The sequence below is a fragment of the Cololabis saira genome, chromosome 8 (genome assembly GCF_033807715.1).
Source record: "Cololabis saira isolate AMF1-May2022 chromosome 8, fColSai1.1, whole genome shotgun sequence".
Classification (NCBI taxonomy): domain Eukaryota; kingdom Metazoa; phylum Chordata; class Actinopteri; order Beloniformes; family Belonidae; genus Cololabis; species Cololabis saira.
In genome coordinates, this window is record NC_084594.1 from 38,351,948 (window position 1) to 38,369,688 (window position 17,741).

The 17,741-nt window shown below is 44.0% G+C and overlaps 1 protein-coding gene across 1 annotated transcript in view; it reads left to right on the plus strand.

The window, feature by feature from the left end:
* Positions 1–17,741, plus strand: part of LOC133449533 (E3 ubiquitin-protein ligase RNF123) — a 113,988-nt gene that overhangs the window by 4,721 nt on the left and 91,526 nt on the right. Inside the window, exons 3-23 of the mRNA XM_061728697.1 lie at positions 151–230; positions 308–405; positions 478–532; positions 1,649–1,734; positions 2,958–3,044; positions 4,188–4,255; positions 4,810–4,935; positions 5,181–5,295; positions 5,396–5,500; positions 7,371–7,496; positions 8,367–8,459; positions 8,536–8,609; positions 8,689–8,806; positions 8,905–9,004; positions 9,111–9,172; positions 9,665–9,736; positions 12,167–12,287; positions 12,942–13,043; positions 14,334–14,434; positions 15,994–16,186; positions 16,926–17,071. Of these exons, the coding sequence (XP_061584681.1) occupies positions 151–230; positions 308–405; positions 478–532; positions 1,649–1,734; positions 2,958–3,044; positions 4,188–4,255; positions 4,810–4,935; positions 5,181–5,295; positions 5,396–5,500; positions 7,371–7,496; positions 8,367–8,459; positions 8,536–8,609; positions 8,689–8,806; positions 8,905–9,004; positions 9,111–9,172; positions 9,665–9,736; positions 12,167–12,287; positions 12,942–13,043; positions 14,334–14,434; positions 15,994–16,186; positions 16,926–17,071 (2,128 nt within the window). The remainder of the gene's footprint in view (positions 1–150; positions 231–307; positions 406–477; positions 533–1,648; positions 1,735–2,957; positions 3,045–4,187; positions 4,256–4,809; positions 4,936–5,180; positions 5,296–5,395; positions 5,501–7,370; positions 7,497–8,366; positions 8,460–8,535; positions 8,610–8,688; positions 8,807–8,904; positions 9,005–9,110; positions 9,173–9,664; positions 9,737–12,166; positions 12,288–12,941; positions 13,044–14,333; positions 14,435–15,993; positions 16,187–16,925; positions 17,072–17,741) is intronic.

Consider the following 17,741-nt stretch of genomic DNA (forward strand, 5'->3'; position numbering starts at 1 on the left):
GGATGGACCGGCCTTTTGCAACCTTCAGTATCATCTTCGCAATAATAATAGTCTTTGAGACCGTGTTGTTCTCTGTCCTTGAGGCTGAATCTTTGTTCCTAAGTCTGAATCAGCCTTTCACGTGTTCTTTGTGTTTGGGTCTGTTTGCAGGAAGCCTCTCAGTTTCCAGGATCTCGGCGCTCACCTGGAGAGGCTTCTGTCTGAGGGAGAACCTGCTGACGATGGCAAAGGTAAGGGGGCGGTCCACACTCTGGAGTGTTTGGGATGCCATGTGTTCTCTAAAGGTGATGGACGTGTCTGTGTGCAGATCAGTCCGTGGAGGGTCGCCTGGGCCCTCAGCCCGTCGTCCTGGATCACACCAGTGGCTTTGAAGGACTTCTGTTTGTGGACGACGATCTGCTGGGGGTGAGGCGTGTCGGAACAACGTACCATGATGTGACCATGATCACATTCTCATTAAATGTCTGATTTCTGCAGGTGATCGGCCACAGCAACTTCAGTTCTATCAGAGCGACCACGTGCATCTACAAAGGTAATGTACTTTCACTGGGATCTACTTTGACATTTGCTGACTTTTAGGACTATGAACGCTTTCTCATGGTATAACTTTAGCACGCTGAGCCTCATGATGCAACATTAATTTTGGAAGGTGAAGATCATGATGTAGTTTTAGCTTTAGCACGTCCAAGCACATGATATAACTTTAATTTCAGCTTACTTGAACTCATGATGCAGCATTAACTTTAACATGGTAAACCTCATTATGTAACATTAGCTTTAACAACTGTATTGCTTTACTGTGAGGAAAAATAAGCCTTGTTCAACTCAGTTTATTTATATAGCATCTATTACAATACAAATTGCCTCCTCTACTACAGTGATTTTTATTTTACTTGAGAAGATTTGAAACCCTCTTTTACTGTTTTGACTTTATAGGATATAAATAGGCCATACAGGGTTGATTATGCACCTGCGGTGATCTGTTTCATATGCTCGGCAGCAATGATGAAATTACAGCAGACATCGTTCTTTACATAACATACTATACACGTACGAGTCACTGCAGAGTGACTGGACCAGTGGATTAGTGTCAGGCGGGATCAGCTCCACTTTCAGCCACATCATCTGGGTGTTTATCCAACCAGAGAAGTTCAACTGCAGTTTGACTAACGCAGGAATTAGTTTTTTAGAAACATGGTGAGTGATGGTATGGAGGCGCATCAGTTTTCTTACTAAAGGTACGTTCCAGTTAAGAATGGTAGTGAAAAACTGGATCAAATTAACCTCCAGAGGTCAGATCAACATCTCTGAACTCTGAGGAATCTGGGATGGAACACCACCAGGTGGAAACGGGTTTTGTGGTCAGACCGGTAAAAATAACTCCTGAAACTCTTCATCACTTGGCATCTTCAATACCAGAACACCTTAAGTGTTATAAGAAGGGCTGACAACATTACAAACAGGTCAAAACTTTTGCTGTTGGCTTGAAATGCAAATATTGATGTATATTAACAAATAATTTGAAGTTGATTTAAAAAAAAAAAACTGGTGTATCTTGAGTCTTCAGTCAGGAAAGAAAAGTTAAAGTAAATCTTAACATCACCAAAACTTCTTATTAAACAGCTCCTGTCTGTCTGTCTGTCTTCAGGGAAATGGGCCTACGAGGTTCTGATCTCCTCTCAGGGTCTGATGCAGATTGGCTGGTGTACTCTCAACTGCCGCTTCAACCAGGAGGTGCGTGTGAACACAGTCTTTCTAGTTCTGATTGTTTTGTTTGGATTATCGGCACGGACTCAACACCAGCCCCAGCCAGCAGGTTTTCAGTACCATGTTCAAGAACTTGTCTCGGCCCGATAAGTTCCCCTAAATGCTGCAGGGCCATTCGTCATAACCTGAGGCCCCTAACAACTACCCCAGACCTGTCTATGGGTCTTTAATCCTCTGGTCAAGAAAGTTGGAGAAACGGGAGGACCAGATTAGCTGGACTGAAGTTTGGAAAAATATGGAGAGTTCTGTAAGATTTTCCAGTTTAGTTTGGACTTTCATTTTAGAAGACGTGGGTCTGCTTTATCCCAGCTCATTACAAGCGACAGCCAGGACCCCTGGGACCCTGTACAGGAGAAGGCAACTCTAAAAAATTAATGGATGGTTTGTGAATCCTTCCTCCAACAACACTCAGGGTCAGGGTAAGATGTGAACAAAGCATTCACCTTTCCTCAGTTGCCAGAAGACAGCAATTTTATCTTAGCTCTCTTGATATGCTATAATTAGTGTAAACTTACATTGATTCTCCAACGTTGGATAGCGTCAGATCTGTCCCTCCATCCTTGTTTCACATGTTGCTAAGCCCAGCCCAGCCCAGCCCAGCTAGCTGGCTAGTGGCCTTCTAGTCGAAGGCCACTAGCCAGAGCTAGCTAGACTAGAAGAACAACCACATGTTTTTAAAAATAAATTATCCGGCTCACTCAGCTCTTAAATCACAGCTCGCATGTCAAGTTCACTAAAACAAACAAACAAACATGGTCTTCGTTGTGCTTAAATTTGTGGTTTGATATAATTTTACCTGATGGGGAACAAGAAGAAAAAGTTAACTGCTGAACAGTTGTCATGACAGCTTGGAGACCAAAACTGTATTTTATTTATTTTTCATATCAGGCTGTAAATATGTTTATTTCTGCTGCTAAGTCGGATATTTTAACACGGCGGTCAGTGACACCAGTGGCCTTCAAACTCACTTTTGAAGGCCGCTCCTAGTGTTCACTTAAGGGACTACCACGTTCCCTCCATGGCCGGTGGTGATGCAGCTGTCGACAGCCAGCAGGCTGCTCACCCAACATGTAGTTCAGGTCTGCTCTTCACAGAGATCTGTTTGGGTTCGGCTGTACAACATTAATGGAAGTCATAATTAAGTTTGACTGTTAACATGTGTGACCTCTGCTGTTTGTTTGTTCGTTCAGGAAGGTGTTGGTGACACCCCCGACTCGTACGCTTATGATGGGAACAGAGTGAGGAAGTGGAACGTTACAACCACCAACTATGGAAAGGTGAACTAGGATCCAGTATCTTTGGAGTGTGTGTTTTAATTGTTTAATTAGGATCCCCATTAGCTACAGCATGTGACTGCAGCTATTCTTCCTGGGGGCCGCCAACATTTTAAAATAATACAGTACTAAACATCACATAATAAAAGCAAACAAAATACATTTCCACTAGATAAAGAGAATAACAAATTAAAAATACTCTGCAAAAAAAAAAGCAGAGACATTCACAAAATGAAGATGGCAAAATGAGAACAAAACACAAAACAAAACAAAAACACTGCACAGTTTAGAATTCATCTGAGGTCGTGAAAAAGTCTGAAAAGCTGTCCACAATTTCATTTCATTTGTAGTCTAAAACTTCACAACTGATCTAATACAGAAAAAGAGAAAGGAAAAAAATACATTTGACAGTCATAACCAACTATGTCTCAATTTCCAGCAGGTCAGACAATCAGTCTCAGCAGCTGCTGGTTTAAGGGATCTCTATTTCAATGTTCTATAATTGTTACTTATACTGATTCAAAAGATGTTGCTTAACTCATAATTTGAATGTTCTTATGATGTTTTTTGTGATGTGTTTGGGAAATTAATTCCACTCACTCATGGCCCTGAACACAACAGTCCTTTTACCAGCATTAGAATTCACATTTAGCAGCAAAATCTCCTCCAGCTGCAGGTCTGGAGATTTATTTATGATAGTCAGAGCTGTAACATCCTGGTATAATACCTGAGGAGTCTTTCTTATGGACATATTTCTAATAAATGATAATAATGAGTAAAGTAATCTGTCATTAACCAACCAAGATTCTTATGCATTTTAATAACGCTTGTGGTCCAGTTACAACTAAGAACAATCCGCGCAGCCCTGTTTTGTATTTTTTTTGTAGTTTTGCAATCATGTCTGCAGTTGCATTTGACCAAACTGCCGGGCAATAGTCAAGATTTGATATAATTAAGGCCTGAATTACTATTTTAATTGCTTTTAGAGTTAAACATTTTTTTATGTCTTATGACAGAAATACCATTTCCCATTTTATTAACTATCTTGTTTATTTGTGATTCCCATGACAATTGTTCATCAATGAGTGTGTGTGAGAGAGAGAGTGAGTGTGATGAAAGTGTAACACGCTGTGTTCTTGTGAGCAGTCGTGGGCAGCCGGAGACATCGTCAGCTGTCTCATAGACCTGGATGAAGGAAACATCACCTTCTGTCTGTGAGTCCCATCTAAAATATTTCATCATTGATCTGTTGAGTCACATCATTAAATTTGAGATGACACTGTCATCACGTCATGACGGAGTGAAGGCGACCAGGACCATGGTCCTGTAGAGTTTATAGATGAATGTAGGTCATCAAATCTAGACATGAATACGTCCAAAACTCTAAAGATGCCCATTGGTTTAGGAGCTAATCATCCATTTCTGTTCTGACGTTCAGCGATCAAACAGTAGCGGTTGCACCATACAAACACTTGGTGGTGTTATCGATTATAATTTAGTTCACCTTTGAATCCCACATGGATCCAGTTTGTAAAGAAAAACCCATTAGCACGTGCACTTTGTGCACAAACTGAAATTTCAACAGAAGTTGGCCAACCTCATTTCTATCCCTGAGCCTTCCACACTTGCCAAGTTTTGTTTCAGTAGTTGCTAACTTTTGATTATGACTTTTTATTTAGCTCTTTTCATTTTTATAGGTTTACTTTTATGACACCTGGCTGAGCTCAGGGCTCCTCACACAGAAGCTAACTAGTCTTTCTCTCTGCAGGAACGGCCAGTCTCTGGGGACGGCCTTCGTCGACATCAAGACGGGTCCCGGCGTCGCTTACTTCCCCGCCATCAGCCTGTCCTTCAAAGAGTCCGTGGCCTTTAACTTCGGCAGCAGGCCTCTTAGATATCCTTTAAACTCCGAGAGCTGGAAGCAGCTTTTCAGCGTAACTGTACTGAAGCGTAAAACCTGCAGAGTTTATCTGTGGCTGATCTCAGTCCATTTCTTTTTTTTTTCCCCTTGCATAATGAATGACAGAAAGGATGCTTTTGCTAGTGACCATCGGTTGTACGCTATATATTTAGAGACGATGTAGTGACTAGGGTGTGGATTTAGACACAGACTTTGTCTTTAACCGGTTTGTGACTCACGTACCCCGTGGACGGCTACCTGCCCCTCCAGGACCCGCCGTCTGCAGACTTGGCCAGGGCTCACAAGCTGCTGGGTTACATCAAGAACGTGCTGTCTACCTCCATTGACATTCAGGTGGGAGGAGCTTAATATGCATGATAAAATACATGCATGCAGTACACCTAATAAACTGGAAACCACTCAGCTTTAAAGATGACGTCTTGTTTTTCTGCAGGACGAGAGACTGCTGGAGAGGGAGTGTGCGTTGTGGAGGCTTCATGGAGATCCGACAGTCCTCATCACGATGGCCCACATCTTCAACTACTTCGCTCCTCTCATGGTGAGACCTGATGGTTGTCTGATTCTGCTTGTGGGTTTAAGTTCTCTAAACCCAACATTTTTCGCTTTTATTGATGCTTTAGGGCAGGGGTAGGCAACCCTGGTCCTAAAGAGCCCCACTCCTGCATGTTTTATATGTTTCCTTGCATCACAACACCTGATTCTTATCCAGATCTGTACAAGTCTGTTAACGACACAGTCCTTTGTATCAGGGTTTGATGAAGCAGAGAAACATCTAAAACATGCTGAATAGGGGCCCTCACTCTAAACCCCTGGTTTAGAGCAACCAGGCTCAGAGCAAGAAGTGTCTGAGGGGAAAAAAATTAAGATATCTGAAGCTTTGGCTCCATCTGGTGGCCACAAGAAGAACAACACCTCCATCAACTGAGTAAACTAATAAATCCTCTACAGCAGGGGTCACCAACCCTGGTCCTCGAGATCACCTGTCCTGCAGGTTTTAGATGTTTCCCTGCTTCAGCACACTGTGATACAAGGAGCTGTGTCAGCAAAAGAACTGTCTAGACCAGGGGTGTCCAAAGTTGGTCCTCGAGGGCCGGTGTCCTGCATGTTTTAGATGTGTCCTTGCTTCAACACACCTGATTCAAATTACTGGTCGTCACCAGCTTGTCATCAAGGTCTGGACATCTCTGTTGATGACACAGTTACTTTTATCACGGTGTGCTGAAGCAGGGAAACATCTGAAACATGCAGGAATGCGGCCCTCGAGGACCCACTTTGGACACCCCTGGTCTAGACCTTGATGACAAGCTGATGACGACCTTTAATTTAAATCAGGTGTGTTGAAGCAGGGAAACATCTAAGGCCCCGTTTACACGTAGCAAAAACGGTGGTCTTTTCATGCGTTTTGGCCGTTCGTTTACACGAAAATGAAGCTCAAAGTCACCAAAAACCATCAGTTCTGAAAACTCAAGTGGAGATTTGCAAAAACTCCGTCTTCACGTTTGCTTGTAAACAGAGAGAAACTGAGATTTAGGCTTCAGAACGTCACGTTATGTGACAGAAACGTCACCATGTGTGCGACCTGTGTTTACAATGTGTTTGGCCACCGTCAATATTCTGTTGTATTTTACCTGTTTTATATTCTAAAGTCACGCTTAAAAGTAACTCCACTTCTCTGTCACTTCAAACGAAAGACTCTCGTTCATCTTGGAAGTAACTGGAAGTTACTCGTGTCATTTGTTGAGGTTTTTTTTCCAGGATTCTGATTGGCTAGCATGATTTTATGCTTGTCGTTACACTGCTGCTTGTAGGTTTGGCTGCTCATAGCACCTTAACAGCTCGTGTTCGTGTAAATGATGGTATTTTTCAAAACGTAGAGGGGGAAATGTCAGTTTTTGTAAATACCCGTTTATGTGTAAACGTGGCCTAAAACATGCTGGATAGGTGCTCTGGAGGACCAAGGTTGGTGACCCCTGCTCTACAGTCACAGTCGGACGCGGTTTCCTCATGAAAACAGATGAAATCGACCTTCAGAATGTTGGCAGCAGCTGGCGGTTCAGTGACGTCGCTGTGTAAACTGCTTCATAACACATGTGAACTCATGTTCACATTGTTTTTGAATATACATTTCCAATTTTATCAGTATAAACATGATTTTTATGATAGATGGTCACCATATTCAATTATGAATATGATTCATAATTCTATAACTATAATAATTCTATATGATTCATATATTCAATAACTCGGCTATATTATGATTCTGTTGAATAATTATATGATGTATAACAATATATATTTAATTATGACAGGCCGAATGACGGCATGATGGGAGTGAGAGTCTGACGACTCGGTAACTGCTGATACTTCTGCAGAGCTTTCAGCGACTGTGTGTGTGTGTTTGTTTGTAGTGCAAAGTGTACCTGGTGGAGGACGTGCTCATGAGCTTCCTGCTGGGAATCCTGGAAGGAGGCGGCTCGGTGGACGAGCATCCGCTCATCCAGCAGCTGCTCAACCTCTTCTGGCTGCTGATGGAGGTGAGCGTCACGCAGGCTTAGCCACACAAACTCCTTTAAACTTCCAAGCACATACAAACCTTTTACTTTTAGTCTGTGAGAAACAAAAGAAGGGATTGGACCGTCGCATCACAGGATTATGCCACGCATACGTGCACAGAAACTGCTGGAAATGAGACGTCAGGCAGCTGGACGGGTCACACCACTTCTTGATGAGTGTTAGAGTTGCTTTGTTGCTTAGAACCGAAAAAACTGTAACTTTGTTATCCAGAACGAGCGGCAGGAAAACCTTCGTCTCGTTCTCTGTCCACACGTGTTGTTCCAGATCTTTGGAACGTCATGGGACTGATGTTTGACTTTTGGATGTAAAAAAAGTTTCTATCCCAGTTTTAGGAAATGTTCCTTTTCAACATTGGCAAAAACCTTTTTTTGTGATATATATTAGATCATTTTTGTGGGATTTCAAAACGGACATGTTTCTATTGGATGTATTTTCCATCCTCTCTTCAGATGCCACTACTAAAATAACATTTGAAACAAGTGCTGCCATGGCTGGAATGAGGACTAGTGGGGTCATGTCCAGACCTGACTGAGACATTTCTACATGTCCTGGTTCACTTCTGAAAGGAAACCCAGATACTGCCCCTAGAAATCAACTAAAATTTGTCAGGACTGAGGTTTTTTTTTTTTTTTTTTTTTTTCATAAATGATGGTCACCACATTGAACAGCCAGTTCAAAAGCTTTTTTATCGTATCTGGATGGGTTTGAGGAGTTCAGCCACTCCACATCCGGGAGTCATCCTGCAGCCATTCAGTGTGTCACGCTGAATAAAATCCTTGTTTAGTTTTCTTTTTGTGTCTGAAAACATTCAGTCTTTGTGTCTTCTGCAGGAACACGAGGTGAATGAGTGTCTGAAGCAGCTGATGATGTCACTGCTGAGGGCGTACCGCTTCTCCCCGATCATCCCAGACCTGGGCTTCCAGGTACGTCCAGCCCCGTCCATGATCCCACTCGGCTGCATGTTCTGTCCTCTACTGAGGGTTCTTGTGTCTGTTTCAGATTCACTACCTGCGCCTGACCACAGCCATCCTCCGCCACGAGAAGTCCAGGAAATACCTGCTCAACAACGTCTTATATCCTTCACAAAGCCTGAAGTGCCGCGATGCCGCGATCCGTACAAGCGTTCCTGTTGTCTCCTTAACAGATGCTCACGTTTGACGTCCTGCGCTCCGTGGTTTTCTTCTACATCAAGACTCCCCTGAGAGTGAAGGAGGCGGGGCTGGAGGAGCTCATCCCCACCACCTGGTGGCCCACGCACTTTGACAAGGAGGTAGCGAACCATCGCCGATGCTCCTCTCGGGTCATGAGCCGTGTTTTTGCAGCTGACTGGTTGTTTGGAGTCACGTGTTTGTCCTGCTTGTGCCGCAGGGTAAAGATGAGCGCGAGCCCAGAGACGAGACTGCGGACGAGCGACTGAGGCGCCGAGCCTACGAGAGGGGCTGCCTGAGGCTCAAGAAGAGGATTGAAGGTGAGAGCCCAGTTCCCGTCTTCCAACTGTCATCGTGTTTATTCCAGCGTTGATGGGATTTACTGTCAGACCTCTTGCAGACTGAACCTTTTCTGCTTTTCTTCAGTGGTGGAAGACCTGCAGGTTCAGATTCTGAGGCTGCTGCTCAACAACAAAGACAAGACAACGGTGGGTGCAGGAACCCGACTAATCCGTCCATAATTCTATCAGTTCATTATTAATTCTGATTATTTCTGTCAAGCCCATATGTTTCATCAGCTTTGGGTAAACTAACACATATTTCAGGTCTTTTGCACTTTCACAGGCTGGTTTAACCCGCTGTTAAACCCAGAGCCGTTTCTAGCTTTTATAAGAGTGTGACGGGGGGGTTCAAACCTTCTTTATGACGTTAGTAGCACCACAGCTAATATGTTATGTTGAATATGTTAGTTTAAGAAAGAAAACAGGATCATTTATGACTGTAAAATTCAAGCTCAACTTCAGCGGGTGAAATAAAGCCAGCTAATGTCATTTTACTCGGGCTAGCCGACCTCGCACAGTGGTGTTGATGCCTGTCAGTGATTATGATGCCACAATTGTTGGTATTTGTGAAAGTGAAAGTGTTAAAGTGGGTCAGGCTCAGCGCTGGGTCGTTTAAAAGTCTCTGTCCATCTGTTTCAGGGAGAGGCCTCTCGCTACATCTTCCTCAACAAGTTCAGGAAGTTTCTGCAGGAGAACGCCAGCAACAGAGGGGTAAGACGTCCGCGCCGGAACCAGCAGAACTCCAGTGTTCAGCGTCCTTAATTAGACCTCCAAAGTTCTGAAAAGTTCTGACTGAGGCTTGGGTGGTGTCTGCAACATTTACGCTTCAACAACCCTGCAAGTGTGCAGGCCTGTGGAGTCTAAGGACGAACCCTGGAACCCGTCTCCAGGTCAAAAACCCTTATTTACACTGCAAAAACTCAAAATCTTACCAGGAATATTTGTCTTATTTCTGGTTAAAATGTCTCATTTTTAGTCAAAAAAAATCTCATTACACTTAAAACAAGAGTCATTACCAGAAAAATAACTTATTTGACAATTTTCACCTGTTTCAAGTAGATTTTCACTTAAAATAAGTAGAAAAATCTGCCAGTGGGACAAGATTTATCTTCTTATTACCGTATTTTCGCGACCATATGGCGCACTGTGTGGAAAGGCGCACCCTCAGTTTTGTGTGTCATTTTTGGTTTTAAAACACACATACGGCGCACCGACCCAAAAGGCGCCGTCTACGGAGACGGAGCTGCACACACAGGCGTTGCAAAACACACGCGCTAAAAATACAGCGGAAGCAAAACTTAGTTTGATATTTTATTTCACTTTTCACATCAATCAAACCCTTCAAAGGTTCATATTCTGTTTCTGCATTAAAGAATTTAAAAAAACCACGGGTTGCTGCACATAAACCTGTCTCAGCCACTGATCATCTCCTCATCCATCCAGCCCTTCATTTCACTCTGGCTGGAAAAGTCTCTTTAGGGAACGCTTTTCTTTTAAAAATCCCGACCGCGGCGATCCCGGGTCCCGCTCCCCGTCTGCTGCCTCGCGCTGGACCGGGTCCGCTCCCCGTCTGCTCCCTCGCGCTGGACCGGGTCCCGGTCCCGGTCCGGCCCCCCCCGCGCTGGTCCCGCTCACACACGCGCTGTCGGGGAGCCGGTACCGGGTTGTATCCGACTGAGCTCCGTTAATTCAGCTGCGCCAGTCCGAATTTCCAGACCTGTCTCAGCCACTTGATCATCATCCCTTCATCCAGCCCCCTCTTTTCATTCACCCTTATAATGACTCCGGCTGGAAACGTCTTATGCAAAGTTTTTCTTTTAAAATTCACCATACAGTTTCTGTCCATCAGCTGCGCCAGTCCAGCACCACATAAACCAGTAAGTGTGTGCCGCGCCGCGAACACACCCGTGCATGTCGGGATCCGGTACCGGGTTTGTAACCGACAGATTTGGCTGCAAATTTCGGAGGGTGAAGCTGATCCAACCTAAGACGTACCCCAGAAATCTCTGCTCTTAAAGCGGCCGGGAACCAGGTCGATCGGACCGCTTTGGGAACCAGGAAGTCGGCTGCAGCAGCGACCATCACCGCGCTGCTCCAGCCGCTGCTTTAACCGGGGAAAGTCACCGGTTCCGACCGGCTGGGACCGGAGGAGCCCACATGGACTTGTAGTAGGGGCTCCCGGGGAAAGAGCACCGGCATTTCAACCGGATCTGCCGCGGGGATGCGGCGATCGGACCCGCAACCCCACGGCAGGTGCGATCGGTTCCCGACATGCAAAACACACGCGCGCTGCAGAACACTCACACACAAGTGTGCTTATTTAAATAGAGCGGAGCAAAACTTAGTTTGATTGTATTTTATTTCACTTTACACATCAAGCAAATCCTTAAAAGTTTTCATCATCTGTTTCGCATTAAACAGCTCAGTGGAGTCTCATTCACGTCGTAACTCACGGGGGCTTCACCCGCCCCCTTCTCTTTTTACCGTTCTCATGGTGGCCGGCCTGACATTACCGTAATTCAGGTAATAGACACGGCGCACCGTTTCTTAAGGCGCCCAGCACATTAAAAAAAAAAAAAAAAAAAAAAAGTTGCGCCTTATGGTCGCGAAAATACGGTACAAGCAAAAAAATCCACTGGCAGATTTTTCTACTTATTTTAAGTGAAAATCTACTTGAAACAGGCGAAAATTGTTGTTTCTTCCAGTGACGAGTCTTGTTTTAAATGTAATGAGATTTGTTTGACTAAAAATGAGACATTTTAACTAGAAATAAGAAAAAATATTGTTAAGATTTTGAGTTTTTGCAGTGAAAAGACCCAGGTTCCTCCTGGGTGTTGTGTACCTCGTTAAACCCTGGGTCCTGGCTTCTTGGTTCCCACAGTTGTTGGAGGATCCAACAGACCTCCAGGTCACAGCTAATAGTACCATGAGTACCATGAATCCTGAAATGATTGACGTACTGCACGTAGTTGCAGTTGGTCCTGGTTCCTCCAGGGTCCTGGGTCTTTGATCATTTTCTGACGTGTGAATTTGATCCAGTTCTGGATCAGTCATGATCGATGTATTCCGCAGCAGCGCCTCGTTGTGGTCCAGCACGACTCTGAATCCTGACTGTTTGTTGTTTGTGGTGTTTCTGAGCAGCATCCCACAGCTCTGTGTCCTCCGGAGTACATGGTGTGTTTCCTCCACCGCCTCATCACCGCAGTCAGAGCCTGCTGGGACGAAGGCGGCAGGAAGACGGCAGGCAGCCTCGGCAGCGAGGGTAACACTCGCTTTTACTCACACTTTGTGTGTGTGTGTGTGTGTGTGTGTGTGTGTGTGTGTGTGTGTGTGTGTGTGTGTGTGTGTGTGGTGGGGGGGTTACACTGTCGGATCATGAGCCAGACCGGTGTAATGATCAGATGGATTCAGTTATGGGTACCAGTATTTCCTGGAGTCACACCTGCAGGACTGACAGAAGAGTACAGCCGCAGGATTTTAAAATGTCTGGTTGGATTGATGAGACACGAGCTCAAACACCAACGTTGCACTTTTTCACTTTTAGGGACATTTTAATAGGCACTAAAAGTTTTCATGAGCTTTCTTTGCTCCATCTCTTTCAGCTTTCAGAAAGTTCAGCTCCTAGTTTTTGTGTAATCATCAGGTGCAGTTTTTAGTGTTACCCGATCCGACCCGATCAGTCGGCCACCCAGTCCAGTGCAGCTAATTCAATCCATCAAGAACAACCTGACCCGGTCAAATGAGACCAGATCAATAGTCCTGATCAGATCTTAAATCATCTGCGTGTGATTTCTGGGGTTTGTTGTGGACGGTGAATCGCTGCAGCGCAGTCATGCTGTCAGGACGAGTGGATCTTTATAGAATAATCATGTAGCACGAGTCCATTTGTCCTGACCATCATGTTCTGCATCTCCAGAAGCTTACGTCCCCCCTCAGATCTTCTACAACGGGAAGGTGGACTACTTTGACCTGCAGAGGCTCGGCGGACTCCTGTCCCACCTGAAGAAGACGCTCAAAGGTCGGTTTGTCTCCGGTTGTGACCTTGGTTTCCAGGTTGTTTCCAGGTTCATTGCTGCTCCGGGAGCTTGGACACAGAAAGCTTGGCTTTCACGTGCAGATTAAACTAAACACGGCACAACTCAGGATATTTGACCTGGTGGAGGATGTCGCTTCCTCAGCTCCGAAACAGTTTTGAGTCTGTGTGAAGTGAAAAAAAAACTGAATTCAGAGATCTACAAACCGCATGAACCCCAATTTCACGACAAAGGTTCGAAATGAGAAATGTTTTATTTTCGTTTTTAATTTAAAAGGTTATCATGCCCCAAATTGTAATTTTTTTTAATGTTGTTGTACGTTTACAACAAATGGGAAAACATTTTTATTTAAAAGGTTCAGTTTATATAAAGTCATAGCTATTAATAATTATTTATAATCTATCTTGAATTCTTTTTTTTTTTTCAATTCATTTATGAAATTAGAACTAGTTTTTCCTTAAATTACTTGAGTTTATAAGATCAGAAATTCAGAATTTGCTCTTGGAAGAATTTGCTAATTTTAGTTTTAATTTTAATTTGGCAATTTTAATAATAATACAAAAAAAAAAGAAAATCAGCAAGTGTGTAAAGTTTTCAACTTTTCATGAACAGTTTGCAGGTTTTCAACGTTTCGAAGCGTTCCCTCCTTCCTCCCTTTTGGGACCCGTTCCTTCAAACTGCCCAAAAACACGTTTTGCTTCTTCAGACGTTAGTTGTTCAACTGTTTTCTTTCTTCGATGTTTTGCTGCCGTCAGATTTAGAAGGAGTCGATATTCTTCACAGAACAGTAAGATCCTTCCTGATTGTGCAGCAGGTGCTGATGCATCACTGCCAGTGAGGAGCTCAAATCAATGAACCCGTGCATTTCCATTTCCATGAACGATTTAATCTCATTTAGAGCCACATGAAGGTTCCTCATCCGTCACGTAAGCCAGTGAAGACATCAGGATCGTGTGGACCGTGACTACCTCGTTCAGAAACCTTGACTCTGATATAGATTTGCTGTTGTGTAAAGTGCTAAGGTCATGTGGCTGTAAGATGGAAAAACCCAATCATTACCGCTCCACCCCCGTCCTTGGCACTGGGTACGAGACATTTCTGCAGAGTTCAGTCTTCCTCACACGTGGTGTTGGTGATACAACTCGTGCGTTTTTGTTCATCTGATGTTTTGGTTCTGGCATGTTGTTTTTTAGCAGGTTCTTCACTCCCAATCCGACTATCCCGTCTTAGAAGCACGGATGAAAACGTGACCAGTGTTTGTTTTTGACCACCAGATGATCTGGCGACCAAAGCCAACATCATCATCGACCCTGCAGAGATCCAGGCCGCCTCCATGGACGACCTGGACGAGGATGAGGAGAGCGGAGCGGCTCAGGTTGGTGTTGGCTGCTCCAGATCCTCGTTGTGTGTTTGAGGAGTCCGTGACACGGGGGCCTTTCACGTGTACAAAGGTTTTGTTTTTTTTTTTACTTTATTTTTAAAAAGATTTTTTAATTTTGGACATTACAACTAAAATGTAACAGTGACATAAAATCAAAAGCAAAGCAAATTAAAGAAAGGAAAAATAACAAAAGTGCACAGATTGTAACAACAGGTCAGGTCAGTGAGCCACTCTGAAATCAACAGCAAAGGAAAAGCCGCATGGCAGCATTGGAAGTTCACCTCCATCAAAAGTCCCAAACATAAATCCCAGGCCGTCAATTACACATATATATATATATATATATATATATATATATATATATATATATACCGACACAGAGGGATGTGAAGAACCTGTACAACTGTTTATCTTCATAAACATCTGCCTCACATTCTCACAAAGATGTACACACAACTCCACACCCTCTTCTTCACCCATCAAAATAAGATGACCACTTCCACCAGTAGGTATTACATTTACCCATATTGAGGTTCAAGGAGAAGGTTACTTTTCCATAATGTATATTTCGTTTATAATTCCTGTCCATTCCTCTTTTGTCGGGGGCTCTTTGGTCAGCCACCTCCTTGTTAGAGCTTTTTTACTGGCTGCTAACATTATTTTAATTAGGTATTTGTCACTTGGGTCAAGTGTGGCAGGGATATTCCCAAGATATATTATTTTGAAATCTTGTGTGATCTGTAAACCCAGTATTGAATTGGTTATATTTATTATATCCCCCCAGTAGGGCTGGATCTTTGGGCAGTCCCAGAAGATGTGGAAATGATCTGCATGGGAGTTTCCACAGTTTCCAATGATCTTTCTGTGGATGTTTCATTTTTGGAGGATTGAAAAATCTTACCATATTTTTCCACCTAAATTCCCTCCATAGACCTGAACTCGAAGTCCTCAATTGGGTTTTACAGATGTTTGACCAATTTATTTATTTATTTATTTAAAGGACAATGTGCAGGTACATTAAAAAGATGGCTGCACCAGAGTTAGCCACAAGCTAATTTCCATCTGTAGTCCTTGACAAACATAATTAGTTCACATTAGGGTTTACAATGACAGTATTCAAATGCAAATACAAGAAACAGACTACTGTACAATGTCCTAAAACCACAATAAAAGGTTAACATTTAAAGCACTTAGTGCAAGTACAAAATACAGACTGATTAAAATAACATAGATTAGAATAATTGAACCTAAAATAAGGTTGGGTCAAGATAAATAAATCAGAAAATCCAAATGCCCACAAGGGTACCATCTGATGGCCAAATACCCGTCCGGTATTGTCAATGAGAACAGGACTGACTATCCAAAATCCACTTTTTGACGGCCCTAGAAAAACTATGGAAGTCAGCCATGTTCATTAGATTGTCCGGGAGCCCATTCCATTCCTTAATAGCTTTATATGAAAAAGCTGATTGAGAAAAATATCCTCATCTGATATTTTTATTTTAGTGTATGTGTACGAAGGTTTGTGCTGATCTCCTGTTCTGTGGTGACAGAGGCCGTTCGGCGCGGCGGCGGTGGGCGGGGCTCTGGTGAGGCCCAGCTGGCTCAGCTCCCCCACTCTGGGTCGGGCCAACCGCTTCCTGAGCACGGCGGCTGTCAGCCTGATGACGCCCAGGCGGCCGCTGGCTCAGCCGGAGAAGGTGAAGGTGCGAACCCTGGCTGTGGAGCAGCGCACCGAGGAGGACAGTGAGTCCCTGAACGCATCACACAAGCTTGTCCTTTCCTGCACACACTCCAGTACCTGGACTCTGGGAATCGGCTGATGCCGAGTGCTGATTCGCTGCCAGTTGCTGACGTTTAGTGCTAATACTCCTCATCTACCTCAGTCCAACAACTCGGGGCCAGCACTTGTCCACCTGCTGACTCCAAACAGGAAGTTGTAAGGCGGGGCTGTGAGACTTCCTGTGCTGGCTGGAGCATAAAAATGACGTGGTATCACATGGTGGACTAAGATACTCACAGATCCCGATATCCTTACATCCAGCAGAATCGGAGTCTGGTTTAGTCTATAATTGTTTAGCATGGTTTTATTGTAATTTAACTGTGTGTGGTTTAACTCAGCTTAGTGTTGGAGCTTATTTCAGCGTTGTATGGTTTACATTTGAGCTTTAATCAGCTGTAGTTTTGTTGTCACGACTCATGGAGCATCAGGTTTCTTCCTCAGCGTTCTCCAGACCAGCTGAGCTCCAGGGACATCGTAGGACTGCTGGCAGAGACGCTGTGTTGTCTTGTTAATCAGTTTTTACTGGCGTGCCTCTTCTGCTGCATCAGATTCCCTCAGCCTCAACACGTGATCATTGACTGATGTTTACGTTACTGTAAACTAGTGACACACCTATGCAATGCCAGTTTTCCAGCAGCTACCTAGACATGTACTCCATCCTCACTCACTTCCTGCTTTCTGTCTCCTCACTCTGGCCTGAAGTCGAGGGAAGCGTCGGTAACGACGGCCTGTTGCTAGGGCGACCGCAGGAGGAGCCCGACCGGCTGATCGCAGACAAGTCCCTGCTGGAAATCGTAGATGGGATTGTGATGATGTACAACTTGAGCGTCCACCAGCAGCTGGGCAAGGTGGGTCCACCTGTTCGGCGACGCTGCTCGCATCGTGTTTAACTTGTGAGCTTTTAGGAAATGTCTCTGCTGCTACGTTTAATGCAGCATCCTGTAACACGTGTGAGCAGTAAACACGGAGGGCTCTGTAGATAACGGGCTCACACAGCGGCGTGCTTGGCGGTAGGTCCTCCTGACACATGCTTTGAAAGAGTCCTGCACCCATTTATGATTTCATTTGCTGATGCTTGCATTAAAGCATGAAAAGTTGAAAATTCCCACATTTGTGGACATATGCTACGCTGCTACCGCTACACATGCAAACCACAATTCAGTTTTTCTAGACCAGCGGTCGGCAACCCAAAATGTTGAAAGAGCCATATTAAACCAAAAACACAAAAAACAAATATGTCTGGAGCCGCAAAAAATGAAAAGTCTTGTATAAGCCTTAGAATGAAGGCAAATGGCGAAAGGCGAAATGTCTAGAAAAAAGTCAAAATGTCGAGAAAAAAGTTGAAATGTTGAGAAAAAAGTTGAAATGTTGAGAAAAAAGTTGAAATGTTGAGAAAAAAGTTGAAATGTCGAGAAAAAAGTCGAAATGTTGAGAAAAAAGTTGAAATGTCAAGAAAAAGGTCAAAATGTCAAGAAAAAGGTTGAAATGTCGAGATTAACGCTGAAGTACAATCTCGAG